General features: G+C 39.4%; 1 protein-coding gene across 8 annotated transcripts in view; it reads right to left on the bottom strand.

Annotated features, from left to right (window-relative positions):
* The window catches only part of RARB (retinoic acid receptor beta), a 320712-nt gene that overhangs the window by 60792 nt on the left and 241703 nt on the right, over nt 1-18217 (bottom strand). For all 8 annotated transcript variants that reach the window (XM_077176831.1, XM_077176829.1, XM_077176826.1 and 5 more), the window contains one exon: nt 5901-6049. In XM_077176831.1, coding sequence (XP_077032946.1) covers nt 5901-6049 — 149 coding nt within the window. The remainder of the gene's footprint in view (nt 1-5900; nt 6050-18217) is intronic.

Here is an 18217-nt window from a genome sequence, read left to right as displayed (position 1 = left end):
TTCCATAAAGGGAACTTTTTTATAACAATCCATAAAATATTTTAGGTTCTCTCAGCAACATTTCTGGCAGACCAAAGCATAATATCATAGAATCATGATATCATTTAGGGTGGAAATAACATTCTTGCCATCAAATTTCAAAGAAACAAATAAAATGAAAGCCAGTTTCCTCCCTCTCGCTCTGTGAAGCATTTTGTAAACCATTTGTTGTACCAATGCTGACCAAGGATTTATGGCCTGCAACAGGGAAACCCCAAGCTCCTCAGAGTCCAGAGGGACATAATCATAGGGAACATCATATCAGAGAACATTAACACAGTTGTGCTTGGGCACCTAACCCAAAGGCTCATGGGGACAGGCTGTTCTAGGGGGTGATCCAGAGCAGATCTGGTTTAGATGCTTTGAAACAGCAATCGTAAGAGCTTTTCTCTCTCTTAATAGGCTGCAGAAAGCCCAGCCTTCAAAGTTAGGCGAGTAATTTTGGGCCTCAAGTTGAGTGGTGGGACTGCCTTGCACTGCATCTGTAAGTGATTAAGTTAAAACTGTAACAAAATGACAGCTTTTCTCCTAAGCTTAACATCTTAAGCTTAACAACAAATTTGAATGAAGCAAAAATGTTTTCATTTTCTCTATTTTTTTTTCCCTTGTGTGTATTTTGCCTTTTTTGGGGAGTCAGTCCCACAAAATTACAGACCTGAATGTCAAGGTTTATATCAAAGACTATTTTTCCATACTGCTTCAAGTCTTTTCCATAATAAAAATATATATTTGAGTCAGGAATATGTCAAACAAACAGACATATTTTCAGAGCTGAAGACCCTTGAAAATGTATTAAATGTGGCTACCCTTTTCATTTAATGATCCCACATTAGATGTGATTCTATATGAAAACTCTGATGGAAGGAAAGCTATCCTTATTTTATGATAAAGGCCAACTTGGGATCACTCAGTATTGAAGCAGATTTATCTGCATTTTTGTCTGTTAGCATCAATAACAGGCAGAGAGGCATCTTCATCATTCAGACAAAACTGCTGGACCGTAAACCTACCCTCTTATATGCTGCGCTGTCTTCTCCCATGAAACTGCTCTAGGCATCTCTGCTGCCCACCGAATTTTCAAGCCAGTAATCTGGGCAGGACCGTCAGCAGAGGAATGCCGTCTTTTAAATGCCCAGAACAAGAGACAAGGCTTTCAGAGACAGCTGAAGCTGCCAGAACACCAGCTTCTCCTCCTCACCCACACAATGATGGCATTGTGTGGGGAATCCAGCCCACTGCTCTCAGTCCCCCCTTTCTGCAAACCCGGCTACAACGATGACTGAAGTCAGGACCAAAGAGCTGAGCGTTTGGTGACAGTCAGCCCTATAACCACTTGAACCAGCTGGATAAATCCAAATTGCTCATTTTCAACAGAATTTGTTCGCATGCTGTCTAGCAACACCCAGAGACTGGGGGGGAAAAAAAGAGAAAAATCTCAGAAGTCTGTAACTGAGGTCATGAAACAACATAAGTAGATTGCAAAACCCACCTCTGAGATGCCATGCAGTTTACAAAATGGAAAAGTTGTAAATAAGCTGAATATCATCAATGTACTGTTTTACACATAAAAAGATTGAATGTCTATGGAATTTTTCTTACAAAATACAAGTACACTGTGAAGATCAGTTTGATTTTGAAACTCAAACACATACAGAAAGCCAATCACCAGGTATGAGGCACACACACTTCTGTGTTTTGTGTAAAACCCAGAAATAAACACAGAAGCATGTTTTGTTTTTGTTTTTTTTTAACCACTTTGAAATTCTCACTGTGGTTGACAAGTGCCTTTTATGAAATACTTCATCCTCTAAAAACCTTAAATGATTTGTATATCAACACAAGCCACAGAACAGTCTTCCTACTACAGCACAGTACTGAAGACTCCAGTAATGAATAAGACAGCAAGGTCACTAAAGTATTTGGCAAAGGAGGTGAGGAGGTTGTTCTGAGGTACCTGGAAAAATAAGAACCAAGGATGACAGTGAGTAGGAAAAGAGGAAGGAAGGACAGGAGAAGGCACCAATCCCATGTGAGAAGACCACAGCAATGGTTTGACAATTAAGGCAGCTGAAGCCAGATTCTCAGATTCTGGAGGAAAAATGATCGGGTAAAATAGAATATGGCAGATCAGAAATGATGCCATCATGGCAGGATGTCTGAAAGAACTGATATTATAGTTGGTGATGACACAAAGAGAGAGTGGAAAGTTCTGTCTTTATGAACCCTGTGTCCAGCGTAGCAGAGAGGTGAGCAAGATGACACGCCAGGGAAAGATGGGAGGGGAGAAGTCAAAAAGAGGAGTACTTTGGAAATTATCCAAGGGTTGGTGGCAGCTGAGGGAAGATAAAATTTACAGCACAATGTTTCCCAAATTGAACATCACAAGGTCATAGTCACCATCCACAGCTCTCCAAGGGCTCCTGGTTGGAAGATCTCAATTAAAAATACACCTGTTATAAGCAGAATATTGCCATGACATCCCCCATTGGTCTACCACAAAAAGAGGTCAGTAAACGATGCTTTTCTAAATAGAAAACCAAAGAACTGAACCTGGGGAACGGCATCAGGAAGTGGATAAAAAGCCCTTTAAGGAGATATTGAAAAGTCAGCAAGGAAAGAGCCCTGAAAGACAGGCAAAAGAAAGCCTGATCAATCAAAGGCAGCCATCAACCCAAAACTTGGAGGACAGAAAACTGTTCCTTGCATTAGATGATGACTAATAATAATCACTGTGGCAGCAGCTTCACTGGAGCTCAAAGGAGAAAGGCAAAAGAGAAGGAATCAGAGAGAAAACTAGAAGAAAACCAATGCAAAGGCAGCGCAGAGAAACAAAAGATCAGGGTCCTAATTAGGTAAATATGATGTGAGCAGAGTTTTCCATTTGTGTTTCCCTTGGGAAACGAGACTGCCAGGAGTTCAAAGTGAAAGGTAAATGAGTCAGAAAGGAAAAAAGAAAAATACTTGAGAAAAGGACCTAAGAACAGAGGAAGGTGCAAATGCAGGAGAAAAAATAAGTGAGTTTAAGATTTAACATCACAGAATGGAGATTGCAAATTTGATGAAGAAAGACGAAGGGAAAATAGAAGTGAAAAAGGAGAAAATTGCAACACAGTCAGACGAAAAGAGAAAGAAAGGGACTGGTTGATATTTTAGTCTAGCTTCTTAGGGAATGAGATTGCCTCTCCCCATCCCAACAGCTTCTGAATATGCTGGTCAGCTTCAGTGACAAATCTTGAAAAAAGCAGCTCTTTGAAATTGCATGGAAATGTGTCTTCAAGGTAAAGGCGTAATGAATTTTAGTTTCCTAGCTATACAAAAGGCTGTAACACAAATTCTTCCTTATTATTATCACTCCCTTGATTTACCAGAGAATCAGCATGAAGCTGCAGCTCCATATCAAGCAGAAGCCTCCAGTGAAACACAGGCTCTCTAATAAACTTAGGTTAATGAACTGAAAGGCAGAGATCCACAGGAGAGAAGGCCTCCTCAAGCAGCAGTGCTCAGTTCTCAGTGCTTACTGAAATTTGCAAAGCAACTGACTAATTTTTGTATGAAGAAGGCTATAAAGAAAAGAGGTGTGTGAAGAACTGATATTGAGAACAGAGGGGGAAAGCAGACTTGAGAACAGGTGGAAGCCTATATGGGTAAAAATCAGAAGTTCAGTGTGGTAGTTTTCTTGAGGTACAGGACCAACAGCTGATGACAGTATGAAAGCAAGTGTAAAGATGAAGGAAAAGAAAAATAAACCAAACAGTCAAAAAGGGCTCAAGAGAAAAGGATAACATTCTCTAGAGAAAGAGTGGAAACTGGCAACACAGGTTTCTGAGGTGGCCTCTGGTGTTGCAGACTGCTCTCTGGTCTCTGCTGACATCCAGCTCAGACAACTTTCAACAGCAAATGTAGCACCTGACTGTCCACCAAAGGGACCTGTGGCTGATTCAGCAGCCATATCATGTTCTTGCCATTTTCTAGCATTTGCTAAGGAATTTGGTTCAATCCATGGAAGAGATTCCATAAAACCTTAGTCTAACCTGTTGCAGAGCTAACATCAACAGACCCAAATATTACCAGCCTCAAGCAGCCAAGTTACTACTTTGGAATGTTGTTATTTCTCATCGACTGACAGGCTTTGTGTAACTAATATTTTCTTCTTCTTCTTTAAACATCAGCTATCGTTAAGTCTTGCAAATCAGCAAATAAGTGAAGATAATATTTCAGTTCTTGCTGAGCAATGGCTAACACATTACAAGATGGATTTCCTCATGTATTTTGACAAGTGAGATCTTGCTTTAATAATTTATGAGAATGCTTTGCAGTAGGCCAGTAAAAGTCCTACAGTGTATTTTTGAATATTTTTCAAAAAGAATGAACTCTCAGGGACATGTGACCTTTCTGCCACAGCGTGCAATTATGTCTGTGCTTAGAGGTAATGTGGGTGAGCAAGTTACACTACCAGGATTTGAATGTTAGCATCTGAGTATGATGAGATTTCCTACTTAAGGAAATCAGCTGCAGCATATTCTTTCCATAGTTATTTTTAACAAACAGTTAAATTTTGATAGTTTTGTGGTATCTAAAAGAAAAAAATACAGACAGGACATCCAAGAAAAACCTCACTACCAGAAAGAGGTTCTAAAACTGAGGTGAGATTAAGAAGTTACTTTCACTAATTCAGTCTCTACACTTATAAAATAGGGGGAAAACCAGATTTCAATCCTTTAGTATTTTGTCTAATGACAAACCCAGGACTATGATATTTTATGTAAGTAAAAAATTTCCACTAGAATGGAAAAAGTTGAAGGTTCAAAGGATAAAGTAAAAATGGCTAACTGCACACTATCTGAAAAATATATCATTTCACAAAAATAAACCAGCAAAATGCTTTTTGTTAATTTATTCTAAGAACTTTATTTATATGGCTATAGCACCTGTCACATTTCAGCATGCATTAGTACTGTACTAAACACTACACATCTATTTTAAGCTAAAGGATGAAAATCATAGGTCCTTTCTTTAACTGTTAAGAAAGATCATTGCACTAGGGTATGCTAACAAATTTATCTGTGAGAGCATCTGCCCTTCTGATATTCTTTCCCATTTTTCACTCTACCTTCTTCCTTGCATGCATGGAAGTGCACACTGTGTGCACACCTCCAATAACTGCCACACAAACAAGGTGTAGCTAACATTTCTTCTCTGCTGGGTGTCTTCTCTTCAGGTATTCTCTACTTTTGAGTGGTGTGCTTTATTACTGCATCCTATCGACAGCCATCAATTCATGCTCTGACAATCACAGCAGTGGAAGGCAGGTGGCAGAGGAACTAGCAGTGGAGTCTGACAGATTAAATTTTGCAAATACAAACCTGCTAATCCTCAAATTCCCAAACTGATTTGAGATTAGTTACATAGCTAGAGACTACACCAAAAATTTCCAGATGATCAGATCCTGTTCCCAAATTCCACCCCCTGAGTACAGAGAGGTAGAAGTACACAGAAAAAGGCCAAGAGCAGCCAAGGGCCATGTGAGATCTCAGGGAATATCTGACCTACAGATGTACAATGAAGAGTCTCAAAATGTTTTCCATTTATCCTTTGATCATGTCTACATCTATGACCACATTCTCATGCGAGTCAATAGTTAAGGAAGTCCCTGAAAGACACATTTGGCAGAAGTTACGAAGGGAATTAATTCCAAGAATGATGGCAATTTACTTGTCTTTAGTCATGAATCAGAATTAATTCATGCAAGAAAGTTACAGATGTCTTTGAAGACAATCAAGTCACACCAAAGTGGGTTGCTTTATCCTTCTCCTAAGAGGAAATGCAGCCCTATAAAAGGAAAGGGAGATGATGGCACTCACCTTACATCCCTCACAAGCACTGACACCATAGTGATATCCAGATGACTTGTCTTGACAAACAAAACAGGGCTTGTAAACACGAGGGGGTGGAAGTGGTGAAGGAGGGCTTGGAACAAGTTCCTCAGAACTGGTGCTCTGAGTTTCAACTGCTACAAAAGAAAAAAAAAGTAAAATTGAATTATTCATAATATTTTTGAATAAATTACTATATATAACCATACTGTAAGTATCAAACTGGCCCATACCTTTCTTTCCATAATAAACATTAATTTGTCTTTCCTAGTAAAATTTAAAGGGAGCTAAGCAAGGCAAATAATGGCAGGACTACATCCTACAGCCTCAAAACTGTATTTTAAAGTACCTAATAATTTAGATGTAGGGCATGAATCTTACCAGGCTCCCAAAAAGGACAACTTTGAGCTCATGCCCTGGTTTTAGCCTATTGAATTGTATAGCATCCACACATCCAGGTTGGATATCAGCCTTTAAAGGGAAACTGTGATTGGTACCTAATCTTGGGAGAGTTTTTTAATATCTTGCCTTTTTCTAGGTCAGTATGCAATTCTGACCTAGCAGGATAGCAGCACATATCAGGATATATGTAAAGACTGTAAAGAGAGAGAGAGTGACCTGTAGTGAAAATTACCAAAACAAGTTGTAAGTTTTTTTTTTAATCTGTAAAACTAACACAACAATTTTTTTTTTTTAAATCTGTTAAAAAAACACAACTCTGCAACACTTTCTTACCTACCTTAGGACCTGCATATCAGGAAACCTCGCTGAGAAAAAGCTACTTATATATTATGACCCCCACATCCCTTTATTGCCTTAATATTTCTAGATGGTCATTTGTTTTGAGCCTGTTGAAAAGCCAGTAACCCTTTTCAGGGAAAGGACGTGAAAGCTCTACGATGCAAGATAAGACATGTGAACCACATCTTTCCAAAACATCTGCATTAGTTTTCTGTGATACGCTGTCATCGTTCCTCACATTTATTGTGGGTGTGCAATACATTTTCATGTTTCACCTAGCCGTCTGCCGCTTCTCAGATAAATCCCTCTAACTTTTCAACAGATATACAGGAATGACAGGATCTGTGAACTCAGATCTAGCCAGAAATATTAGGCACTATCAGCAGAGCTAAATCTCCAGAGTACCAACAGCAGGCCCTAAAGAATATTACTCAATGGAAAAATCTTCGACAAGATTTACTGTACACGATATTTTTCAGATTACAACGATGATACATTTGTATTAAACTCATGATTCATTGTCAACCCATGTGTTACCGAATTCACAGAGGGCATCACAGCACATGAGGCAACCTCTGATTACTCGTGAGAGAAGGGCCCCTTTCTGCCTTTTTTCCTTGGGTTAAGCTAGTATCAACTTCAAGGACAAACACTTCTTGAGAAGCAAATAAATGCTAGAGTAAAGTATTAAAGGCTCTGATCTAAGCAAGGAAATACCTTTGCAATTTATTTATATATCTAACGATAAGGAGGCTGTGAAAAAACAGAAAACTAAAATAAGTCAAATAACATGGCTCCATAAATTGTGACATTAAGTCCATGTCCAGAACTATAGTCATCTTTTTCAGTATTAAATAAACTGAACTTGGCAAGCATCTATGTGTTCCTACTGCACCAAGAAAACTTTAATGAAGCTTTTTCTTAATGAAAACTTATACGAGAATGATCATTTCTTTTCAATAGTAATTTTTGGTATTTAAGAGAGATAGAGAGTGCTGTTATTGATCTCTGCACAGCCACCCTGCTTGAATCAATAATCTATTAGTACTTCTAAATTAAAGTTAGATTCATCAAATGCCCTTGAAAAGCCTCAAACATTCCTTGCCTTATTCTTCATGCTCGTACATGAATTATGGTGGCTTCCAATGAGTCTATGGAATGATAAAATTTTAGCTTTAAAACTCCAATACCAGCAGACAATGTGTTTTGTATTAGCTCACTCAACTCTCCTGGTCCACCTAAAAGGCAGTTTTTAGGCTCCTCATGGGAAAACAAGGTTGTGTCATTCAATAAAACAACTGCTCTCCTGCAATCCTTCTGTGATTTCAGTCTGGGGAAAGCAGCCTTTCAGGAATAATACTGATACACTTCTGTTTATTCATCAACTCATCCTAAACAAGCACCACCATCCAATAGTAGTGTTCCGACCACAAACAGTATTGTACACCAGAGAGGTCTGTCAGACACTGTAGAAAAAAACAGGAGCTTGTGATATCCAGAAGAGATTATGCAACCAACTCAGTTCATAAATACACAACTCAGTCAGCAAGTGAAGTGTTGAAGGTACTGCTAGAGAATATTTTTCAGGACAATTTGAAAAGGTATATGATAATGAAGGAGCCAATGGAAATCAGAAGATCCTCCCTAAAACACCCATATATACATGTGCCACTAAAAGGACTTAATCTACTAAAAATAATACTTGCATTAGCCGAACAACTGTCTAGAGAGCTTGGTTTTTTGGTTGGTAGGTTTGGGGTTTGTTTTGGTTTTTGGTTTTTTTTTGTTGTTGTTTTTGGTGGTTTTTTGTGTTTTTTGTGGGTTTTTTTTGGTGGGGTATTTTTTTTTGTTTGGTTTGGTTTGGTTTTGGTTTGGGTTTTTTTGCTGTTTTTTTTTTTTTGGGGGGGGGGGTGGGGCGTGGGCGGGCGGGTATCTTGGTGGTGTGTTTTTTTATAATAAAACCCAGTTTGGGCACATTCACTTTTGACCACAGGCAGGGTGTGCAGTTTTCTGGAGAAGCTTGAACCTGGTTTCAAGCCATGCTTGACTCTTAATCCAGTTTCTGGCTTATTATTCTTCTTTAGAATTCTTTATGTGAAAAAAGTATGCAGTGCCTGGGCAGAAGTCCTGTGCAGGCATCTGTAGCAACCCATGCTCAGCAGGTATAAAGTGTTATTTTTGCAACATGTTGACAGCTAATGGATGCATGACAGCAGAAGCTGCTTTCTTCTATGCATGTCTACACAAGCAAAAAGGAAAAAAAGAAAGGATGGGGGTGGACAGTTGACTTTTCCAGAAGAAGCATTTTTACAGCAGTCCTACAACTTTAGGAGGAATTTAAGGGGGAGGAAAAAAGAGAATTAAAAAATACAACTTGTTTCCTTGCCCTGCTTTCTTGTCCTATGGGATGTGACACTTCAGGATCCCTACTCACCTGAGACAACAGAGCCTCGGTGCTGTCACCCAACACCTGAATGCAGCTTAAGCACACAGGGACTCTCAAACAATCGGTCACTTCACAATTCCTAAGATGTCTGAAATTTTTCTAAAGGTTAGATAAAGTAGCAGATAAGATCTTTAAAACCACAGCGTGCTTTCTGAGAGCTAATTTACTGCCAGCTAAACCGTGTTGACAGATGGAGAAGGTATTTTATTTTGAGACCAACAAGAAGCAGGCAGTCACTGCAAAATGCTTCATGTTCTCCTGGAAGCTCAGATTATTAAGCTTGCATGTTAATGCACACTTTGGACAGTTGAGTTTTAAAAGAATAAGAAGTTGTAAAGCAAATGGCATTTCCTGGATAGCCTCAAGGGAATTTTGAATACTGAGCTCAGGGTCCCTGGTGGGAAGCCGCAATTTCAGCTAATTAGGGTGAATAGCAAAGTGTTGCATTTGGTCAAAACATTCTGTTAACCCTCATTTTTGTTGGCACCAACAAGAGTCTGGATTTTTTGCCTTTTCTTTTTTTTTTTCTTTTTTTTTTGTGAATTCACTGCAGGAGTGCAAGGCACTCAGCTCACATACATTAGGCAGAAAGTCAAAGGAAACGCCAAAGTTCAACTAAAGTACAAGTAATTAGAACCAGATTCTCTGCTGCTTGTATGTGTGCATTTCATTGTAGAAGTTATTTATAAGCCTCCAAACATTTGAAAAAATAACTATATACTGTAGATCATTTAATTTTTATGTCTCGTCTGGAAAAAAAAGTCTGCTTTTAATCATCTTCCAGGAAAGAGCCAGGAACTGGGAAAGTGGGTCTCAATTGTTTCAATACAAATTTCTCTCTTTCATGTGCCACATAAAACTATACTATAAAATTAAATCCAAAATATCATTGACTTTGCCCCCTCCCCCCCCATTTTTTTTTTTTAATAAAAAACTTCTTTGAATTTGTCATGCTTAAATAGTTTGCATTGTTATGAGGGTTTGGGTTTTTTTAAACTCTTGTTTGGAAGACAGACAAGGGGAGAAGAAAAAAAAAAAAAAGTGAGAGAGAAAGAAAACATTATCGTGGAGACTTGGCAGCCTTGACTTAGTAACCTGGCCATGACCCTCCAGCGAGTGTGTGTTTGACCCGGTCACACATGACTCTAGCTGCGTACTGTTGCTGGGTTATAAGTCCCAGATATTTTTACCATATATACAACAGGTGGGGATCACAGACAACAGAAAGAGGAAAACAAAGTCTCCCCTTGTGGGAAGACTCCCATTTTCTCCCTTGCAAAGAATAAAAGCACAAAGCAAAGAAGTTGTGCTACTACTTCAGTACTGGCACTTGCTGTGCTGGATCTTGTTTTTCCCCCGGGGGTGGACGCACGGAGGTGGAGTGGGCTGAGGGCAGGAGGACCGAGGAAAAGGCTCAGGGGAAGCCATGTGCAAATGTTAATCAACACAGAACAAACTGCCACAGTCAAAAATCTTTCCTTATAGAGTTGGGTATGCATCGAAGTTAGAGAAGGAATGCTTTTTATTACAAGTGAACACAGCATACCTTGATTAAAACCTACAAAAACTGCAGACTGAGATATTATTACCAGGATTTTCAGAAGTACCTAAGAAACTTTGTTTTCCACATTTGAGGGTTTCTTTTTTCTTTATGTCTTTGTATCTGCACACATCTGCCTTAAAGCTATGATGTTAATATATTTATTCTATTTTAATTCTTGGTTACAATTTTTCAAGCATTAATTTTAATCAAGTCATGCATCTCTGCCAGGCTGACCTTAAAAAAAGGGTAGTATTATTGAAGAAAGCCAAAGAAACTCTTTAAAGTCTACTGGCTTGCATTTAGTCTGAAAAGAGGCATTCTACTTTCAAGAGGGACATCAGAAGATGAAACTCCATGACCTTGTTTCTTTTTGAGGGTGCCCAATCAAAAACGATCCTTTTCTGTTACTTTAAAAGCTAATAGAGTATCTAACAGGTTTCCACTATGTGCTGCTCAGGATTGATACAGTATGATTAAAATAACAAGAGAACTAGAAAGAGGTAAAGGTTACAGAGCTCAGAAGCCCACTCTGCAAGGACTGGACTAATGGACAAAACTGCACGCAAGGTCACCCAAAAGGAGTCTCAGAGCCAGGGCACTCTAAGGGCCACGCAAAGGGCACAGGCTGCTGCTGCCAAAACTATCTCAGACAAGGTGCGAGTCCCGATAGGCGCAGCCGAGCTGGCAGGAGCTCTCTAAAGCTGAAGTACTTTTGCTGCTCCAACTCTTGTCAGCTAAAGAGCGATAGGGACAGCTGGCTTCTGTCCCTCAGCATCTGCGAGGAGAAGAGGGGTCCTGCTGAACTCTGCCCCTTCCTCGGAGCACAAGAAGCAGTGAAGCACACTCTCTGCTCTGATATCCTCACCCTAATGAAGTTCCAAGTACAAATTTAGCTATTGCTCCACTGCAGCCAGACATACCATCAGGACAGTATTTTCTTCCCCCACCCTTCTGCATCTCATGCATGCATTTAGACAGTGCACTATTTTGGGCAGGGCCTCAGAATGTGCTGTACAGTAACTGGCGCTGCAGGACTTTCCAGTGATACTCCAATTCAAATAATGGTAATGATCATGATCCTGCCAAGTCAAAAGATATTTGAAAGAATGAACCCTGAAAGGCCTCAGCCTTGAGTGGAGACATTACTTGCAAAGCAGGTCCTTAGAGCGCTTTCATTTTAACTATTGAAGCATTTCAATGTTAAAACACTGACTAAATTTAAAGTATGATTTGAAAAAAAAAAAAAAGCTTCATATTTAACAAATGCCTTGCTGTGTATACACCGAGTTGTATTTGTCAACTGACAAGAAAAAAAAGTGTTTACACTCCTTTGCTGCATCTTCCCCAGTTTAGAACTAGGAGAGAGAGAGCTGCATCATATTCCTTCATGCCTTTCATCAACAAAATTGCCAAGTTTCAATTGCAAATCTGTAATGTTAACCAGCAGAGTCATGTAACATAAGTCAGTGGAGTCAGTGGATACTGATCTTGGCCATACAACAGTATAGCCCTTTGAAACCTGCATTCATACCAGGTGATTAGGGCCAAGAAACAGTTTAGTATCCTACCACCAGCATAGCAGAGCTATCCAGATTTTTTTGCTCTAAGTCAGATGACAACAGCATCTATCTTCAGGTTTATTTTCTGTTCTACTTTCATAATATAATTTCTGTTACTTAGCAGCTAACTTCTTCGCAGATTTTATTATTCCCCCAAATAATCTCTGTCAGTTGCCCATTGAAGAGTAGAGATTCTTTTGAAACATACTTTTCTGTTATGACACAATTTGGCCTCTTTATCAATCCATTAGTTAAACATGGCAATTCAGTCACCTGACTTTATGCTGGCATTTAGTAAGGCACTCCAGGAGCCCCACCTGCCAGCACATCTTCCAGAGTGGCATTCCTGCACAGATTCCCTGAATGACTCTCCTCAGGCCCTGCTGTCCCTGGCCACACAGCAGCACCAGCACTGCTTCTGGTTCTGCCATATTTAGCAGTGTGAAAGATCCTTCTCTTTTCTGCTTATCTGATCTACAAGCATGGTCCCTGCCACTCCAGTACGTTAATAATCCATGAGCATTCATATTTTTACCTTTGTAACACCTAAGTGAGATAAGGGAAGAGCTATTCTTACTTTACAGACAGGAAACAGAAGCACAGGCAGTGAAAGAGCTTTATTTGCTTGCATCATAAATTCCTAGAAAAATGCAAGCAGTAACCAACTGAGATTTTTTTTAAGCTAAGCACTAAGCAGTGTCCTCAAAATACAGCCTTACATGTCTTGCCCTAGGTTTCATACAGGATACATGACAAAGTTAAGTCTGTGCTTGGCCCCTCTATTGCAGGGGCTCTGAAGCACCCCTGAGGCTGCATGTGCACCCCACTCACCTGCCCACTGTGAGACAGGACAGGGCTGGGTGCCTCCTGCCTCCAAGAGCCACTGCTGCTGCCAGTAGGGAACTCAGGAGAGATGATGAAACCTTGCCCTCATTTTCTGATCTCTGCAGCCAGCTGGGAATCAGCTTTCTATAAGACTACCATCATATATACAGTTATACAGGATTGCCCTAGCAGGGAACTGACTTGCCTGAGAGAAATCCTGAATCCTCTCCTGAAGGCAACAACTGTGCACTGCCAAAAAACCCTCTGCTCTTGACTGTACTGTCCAAGCCTCCCATACCACCAAGATGTTAAGTCAGGATCTATCAGGTTAGTTGTACAAATTAACTATGCATGACCCGAAAATCACCAACACACAGTCAGGTATTTCTGAAAGAAAACACCCTAAAAAACCTTTGTCTGAAACTGCTGCATCTTTTTGCTGTGTCCCACAGGTACACAGGGAGAGCTGTCACTGCAACCACTTTTGGTACTTCTCCCAGCAGAGCCACAACTTTTGGCAAGTACATTCTCTACACACATATTTACTAGTTAGCAGTAAAGGACAACGAGAAGGCTGCAGCTGCTCCATAGGTTTGCAATTTCTGGTTCTCAAGCACCAGCTCCACTAAACCCTGAGGTAGTATGTATAACTAACATCACCTTTTCAAAGAAAATTATACTGCTTTTCAGGCTGATTTTTTTTTTTAACAGTTATGTCAGCAAAGCAGTTCTACATTTGGGTTTATGTGTCCACATATCCAGAGAGATGTATTTACACCTGAGCAAACGTGGAAAGCAGAAAGCTTGTCAGGATTAATTATATCAGGGCCAAGAACTGCATCTGGTTATACCTGTGTTACTCTCAAGACAGCGAGACTTAATGACGTGCTAGTAACTGAGAACAGGAGCGTCTTTCGCTAAATAAATGGCCAGGCAGACACCCTGAGTGAGCTGGGGTGAAAGTAAGAGTAGAGACAGCATGGCCCCAGGGTTTGGCAGGCAGAGTTTACAGGGCAGCAGCTCATCACTTTGTATTAGGAGCCTACCTTCAAAATGAAAAAGAAAACATGTTAAATGAAAAAAATAAATCGTATGGAAAACTGAAGAAAAACATCCGAAAGATGCTAGCTCTGTGGTTTTTTCAGGTCGGTGATTTTCTGCTTGTCCATTACCATGCAAAACCACATCAGTCTCAAGTGAAAATTCTGCATTACTGCAAAACTGAAAAATAGGATCTTCCTTAAAAAAAAATACATAATTGTGTATCATCTGCGTGAAGTTAGATTTTCCTCTGAAAATGAAATTTTCTTACAATTCACACCCTGGCTGATTTACCTGTGAATTCCTAGGGTCAGATCTTTATGTGGAATAAAGTGGCATAGGCAAAGAAGAGACACAAATGTAGAGAAGGTGAGAACTCTGACCTCTTCTTCTTTATGAAAAATAAGCCTATTTCTGTGGCTTATTGATACAAACTTGATGTAACAAATTCAGTGCTTTCCCTACAGGATCAAAAATTTTAAGAAAAGGCCCACTGTAAGGAAAGAAACACTTAAAAATAAAAGGGGTCTGATTCTTTTCTTCAGCTATGTTTTACGCTGTTGCTACTCCACTAATTACAAAAAAAGACTCTTGTAAACATAAATGGGAGAAAACCCAGATCCAGTATCATCAGTAAGAAATGAAAATTGCAAGGGCAATGAAATACTTGCTATAATCTCTACATCCAGATATTTTAGTAAGTCATAAAGTCTCCATTTATAGTTATTAGATGTTTTATAGTGTTTTGAGGATTTTTATTTTTAAGTCTTTTCAAGCACTGAAACAGAATAACTCAGAGTATTATTCTAAGGAATGATTTTATTCTTCAGAACTCCCCTCCTCTCCAAGTTGGTATTAGTTTTTGGTATTACTATGTCTGCCAAATAAATTTTTTATTTTCTGTATGTTCAACATATCTTATAACACTATTCATCATGGCTTTTTGCTGTGGCTTGAATCCAGCAAGAAAAGGAGTGTTTTAATATCTTTAATCATGTAATACTATTATACAGTTGTTCAGTACCACATGGACAAAATAAAACTATTGTGCTCTCTTTGGAAATGCCATAAAACTGACTTGCTGTGTAATATTTTACATATCATTTCATTTCTCAAATTTTAGGACCATTAGTTCAGAACATTTTGATCTTAAAGTGTTTTCAAATCTTAAAATTAATAGAGTGACTCAACAAGAGCCAATTCAGTGATCAAAACTACTTCAAGTTAGTAGAGTAGCAGTTAAAATGCTTATCATTACAATTAATTTGTATTACAGCCACACTGCTGGATATCACCAATTGATTTATATACCCTCCTTTCTATACCCATTTACAAGGGCAATTATGAACTCCATCACATATGTTTAAATGGGATACATGAGAACATTATCTAGAAACTAGACTGCTGAGCTCAAAATCCTTAAGAACAGGTAAATTCTTCATTAATGGGTAGGTTATCAACTCACTACAAACGGCCTATAACCTTTTAAGGCAGCACACGGTGCTAATATTTTACTTTTCATGGGCAGTTGGAGGTTGGCTCCAATGATGAGCTCCACCACTATCTTTAATTGTTTTTAAAATTGCATATTATAGGCAGCAATAAACACAAATTAGTATTATACCATCCACAGCTTTCTGCAAGGCATGGTTTCTATAAACAAGTTAAAACGCATACATCTGTAAATAATAAGTGTAAGTATGCTGAATTTAATGAATAAGGGCACTAAAAGAAATTGAACAGTAGGGGTTCAGCAATTAGAGTAACTGCCCATTTTATTAAAAATGTATTGTTTCCAGCTTTCACTTTAGAAGGCTTTTATTGCTTTGCTAATTCTAAGTTTTGATTTCCTTTGAAAAGGATGTCTAATTCCTTATTTTTCTTTGACAGCCCCATCACACAGCACTCGCCTTTTTTACAAGGCAGTGGACAACTGTGAACCTTTATATCTCCTTGCTCGGGATCTCGCTCTCGGGCCCTCTCAGGCTGCAGACCTTTGTTTGGCATTCTGCCACCCAGAGGTATGATTCCTTATCAAGTAAAGTTTCATGGCACAATGAAGCTGAGATGAAACCTGCTGAACCAGCACCCCCCAGGCAGCCACCCTTTGGCCCTTTCCCAGACGTTGCCAACACCCTGGCAGAGGGGAGAGGGGAGGAGCACACTTCCAGCTTCCCAGCCATGCCCCTGCAATCCAGGGCCATTTGCTGAAGCTGGCAAGGCTCAGGCCACGAAATGGAGCCGTGAGTTTCCTGCTGCTGCTCAGCATCAGCATGCTGCAAGAGGACAGGGCAGTGTATAGACTGGGAGGAGCAAAAGTAGCTTCTCAAACCAGGCAGATATCCCAGTACACATCTCCCACACCCCAGCCTCACTGCAGTGAGCCCCTGTGCTATCCTTGCTTGTACATGTATGTTTTACATCCATGTAGCTCACTTTCCAAGTGTTAAGATTACTCCTTACACTAGCCTAATTGCACCCATGTCGCTGCTCTGTGGGGATATAATTAAAACAATCCATTATTTCCATTTAGACATGACACAATAACAGGAAAAAATATGGTTTTCATCACTTGAGCTTATCTGCAAATAGGACAGTCAGACCAAAACTTGACCTTTCTAACATCCTACAGCACACGTACATTTGCAACATCTGAGATCAAAACAGGGACATACTCTGTCCTCCTTTGTCTCCTCAGCCTGCCAGACTAGGACAGTGCAGAACTAAGAGCAGCTCACCCCAACATTTCTGATGCTAATGTAAGTAATTCCAGTTTATGAATATTTAAGAACTTTGTCACTATTTTTTGAGAGAGCAAATGAAATATGGAGTTTACCAAGCTGTAATGCTCACCTGAGTGGAATTTCAGTATTTTTGAATTGAATTAGTACCTGCCAGACTAAAAATGGTAACACAGTGGGGAAGGTTACATGAAAACTAAGACACTAACAAATTTCATTTCCTTGTAATTCACAGCACCTTGACATTGAGTTTATAAAATATTTTGATCTGTTGGGTTTTTTTTGTTGTTGTTGTTGTTTTTGGTTTTTTTACTTATAATTTTCCATCAATGCAGTTAACATGGAAAACATCCCTCTGCCCCTCTCACAGCAGGTTGAGCAAAAGCTGAAATCTGGGAAGGAGTGTGGTATCCCAGAGCCAACTGGTATCAGTTCTCTTGATTGTGGCTCAGAGCACACTTCCACATTCTGCCTAGAAGATCTAAGATCGATAAAATAAGACATCCACAAGAGCCTGGAGACAAGATCTGTGACTGGAGGGCACATTTCCCAATATTCTGTTTTCCTATTCTCTATCTGCAGTAGATTTTCCTATTAAACCATTGGAATGAAGAATGCTCATAATTTTACCTGTACGTTGTCTGTCATTACTATTCTTACTCAGAAGTGAAAAAATATGCACACACTGTACTTCAGGAAAACACATATGTGCTAACAGTATTTCCTAGTCACCTGGCTTTTCTTATTCAATACCTACCTTCAGCAGTGATTCTTTTTATTCCCAGATAAGCTACTCAAAGCTGACTGCAATATCCCTGCCTTGCAAACAGGAAAAACGTCAGCCTTACTTTATATAGACTATGACAAAAAGAAAGTACTCTGTTTCCGAAGACCTGAAAAACCAACACTCAGTCCTAATAGCTGATGTCCCAAGAAACTTTAGGCAAAACATACTCTGAAAAAGTGAAGTTACTTTTCCCCTATGAGATTAAAATCCAGGAAATCTCTGGTCACTGTGCTCTAATAATCTTAAAATGTCTATATTATGAACACTCACTACTACACTATGCATATAATGATGTTTCATAAAACATACCTTTTTTTTAGGGGGAAAAGCCCCTTTTCCTGCCATGTTTGAGAGATCTGGGCCATTATTTTCCTGATAAATTAGGCTAATATTTACAAATGCTTTTCCAGTTGTCACAGTTCATTCAATGCAATCTTCCCAAACTTTCTGAAGGATTGCTTTAGTCCCTCTGCCAATACCAAAAGGATTCTGAAGACACAGCAAAGTATTATTGCCAACACACCAAGGCTATTAAAAAATACAGATAGCTGTGAAACTGTCTGTAAGATTACCCATTTCACTTGAAAGTCCAGAAAACCCCCAACCTGTGACACTGAGTCAC

This window comes from Agelaius phoeniceus, chromosome 1 (genome assembly GCF_051311805.1).
Source record: "Agelaius phoeniceus isolate bAgePho1 chromosome 1, bAgePho1.hap1, whole genome shotgun sequence".
In the NCBI taxonomy this organism is placed as follows: Eukaryota; Metazoa; Chordata; class Aves; order Passeriformes; family Icteridae; genus Agelaius; species Agelaius phoeniceus.
Note: the sequence above shows the minus strand (reverse complement) of the source record. Positions and strands in the feature narration are given on the sequence as shown.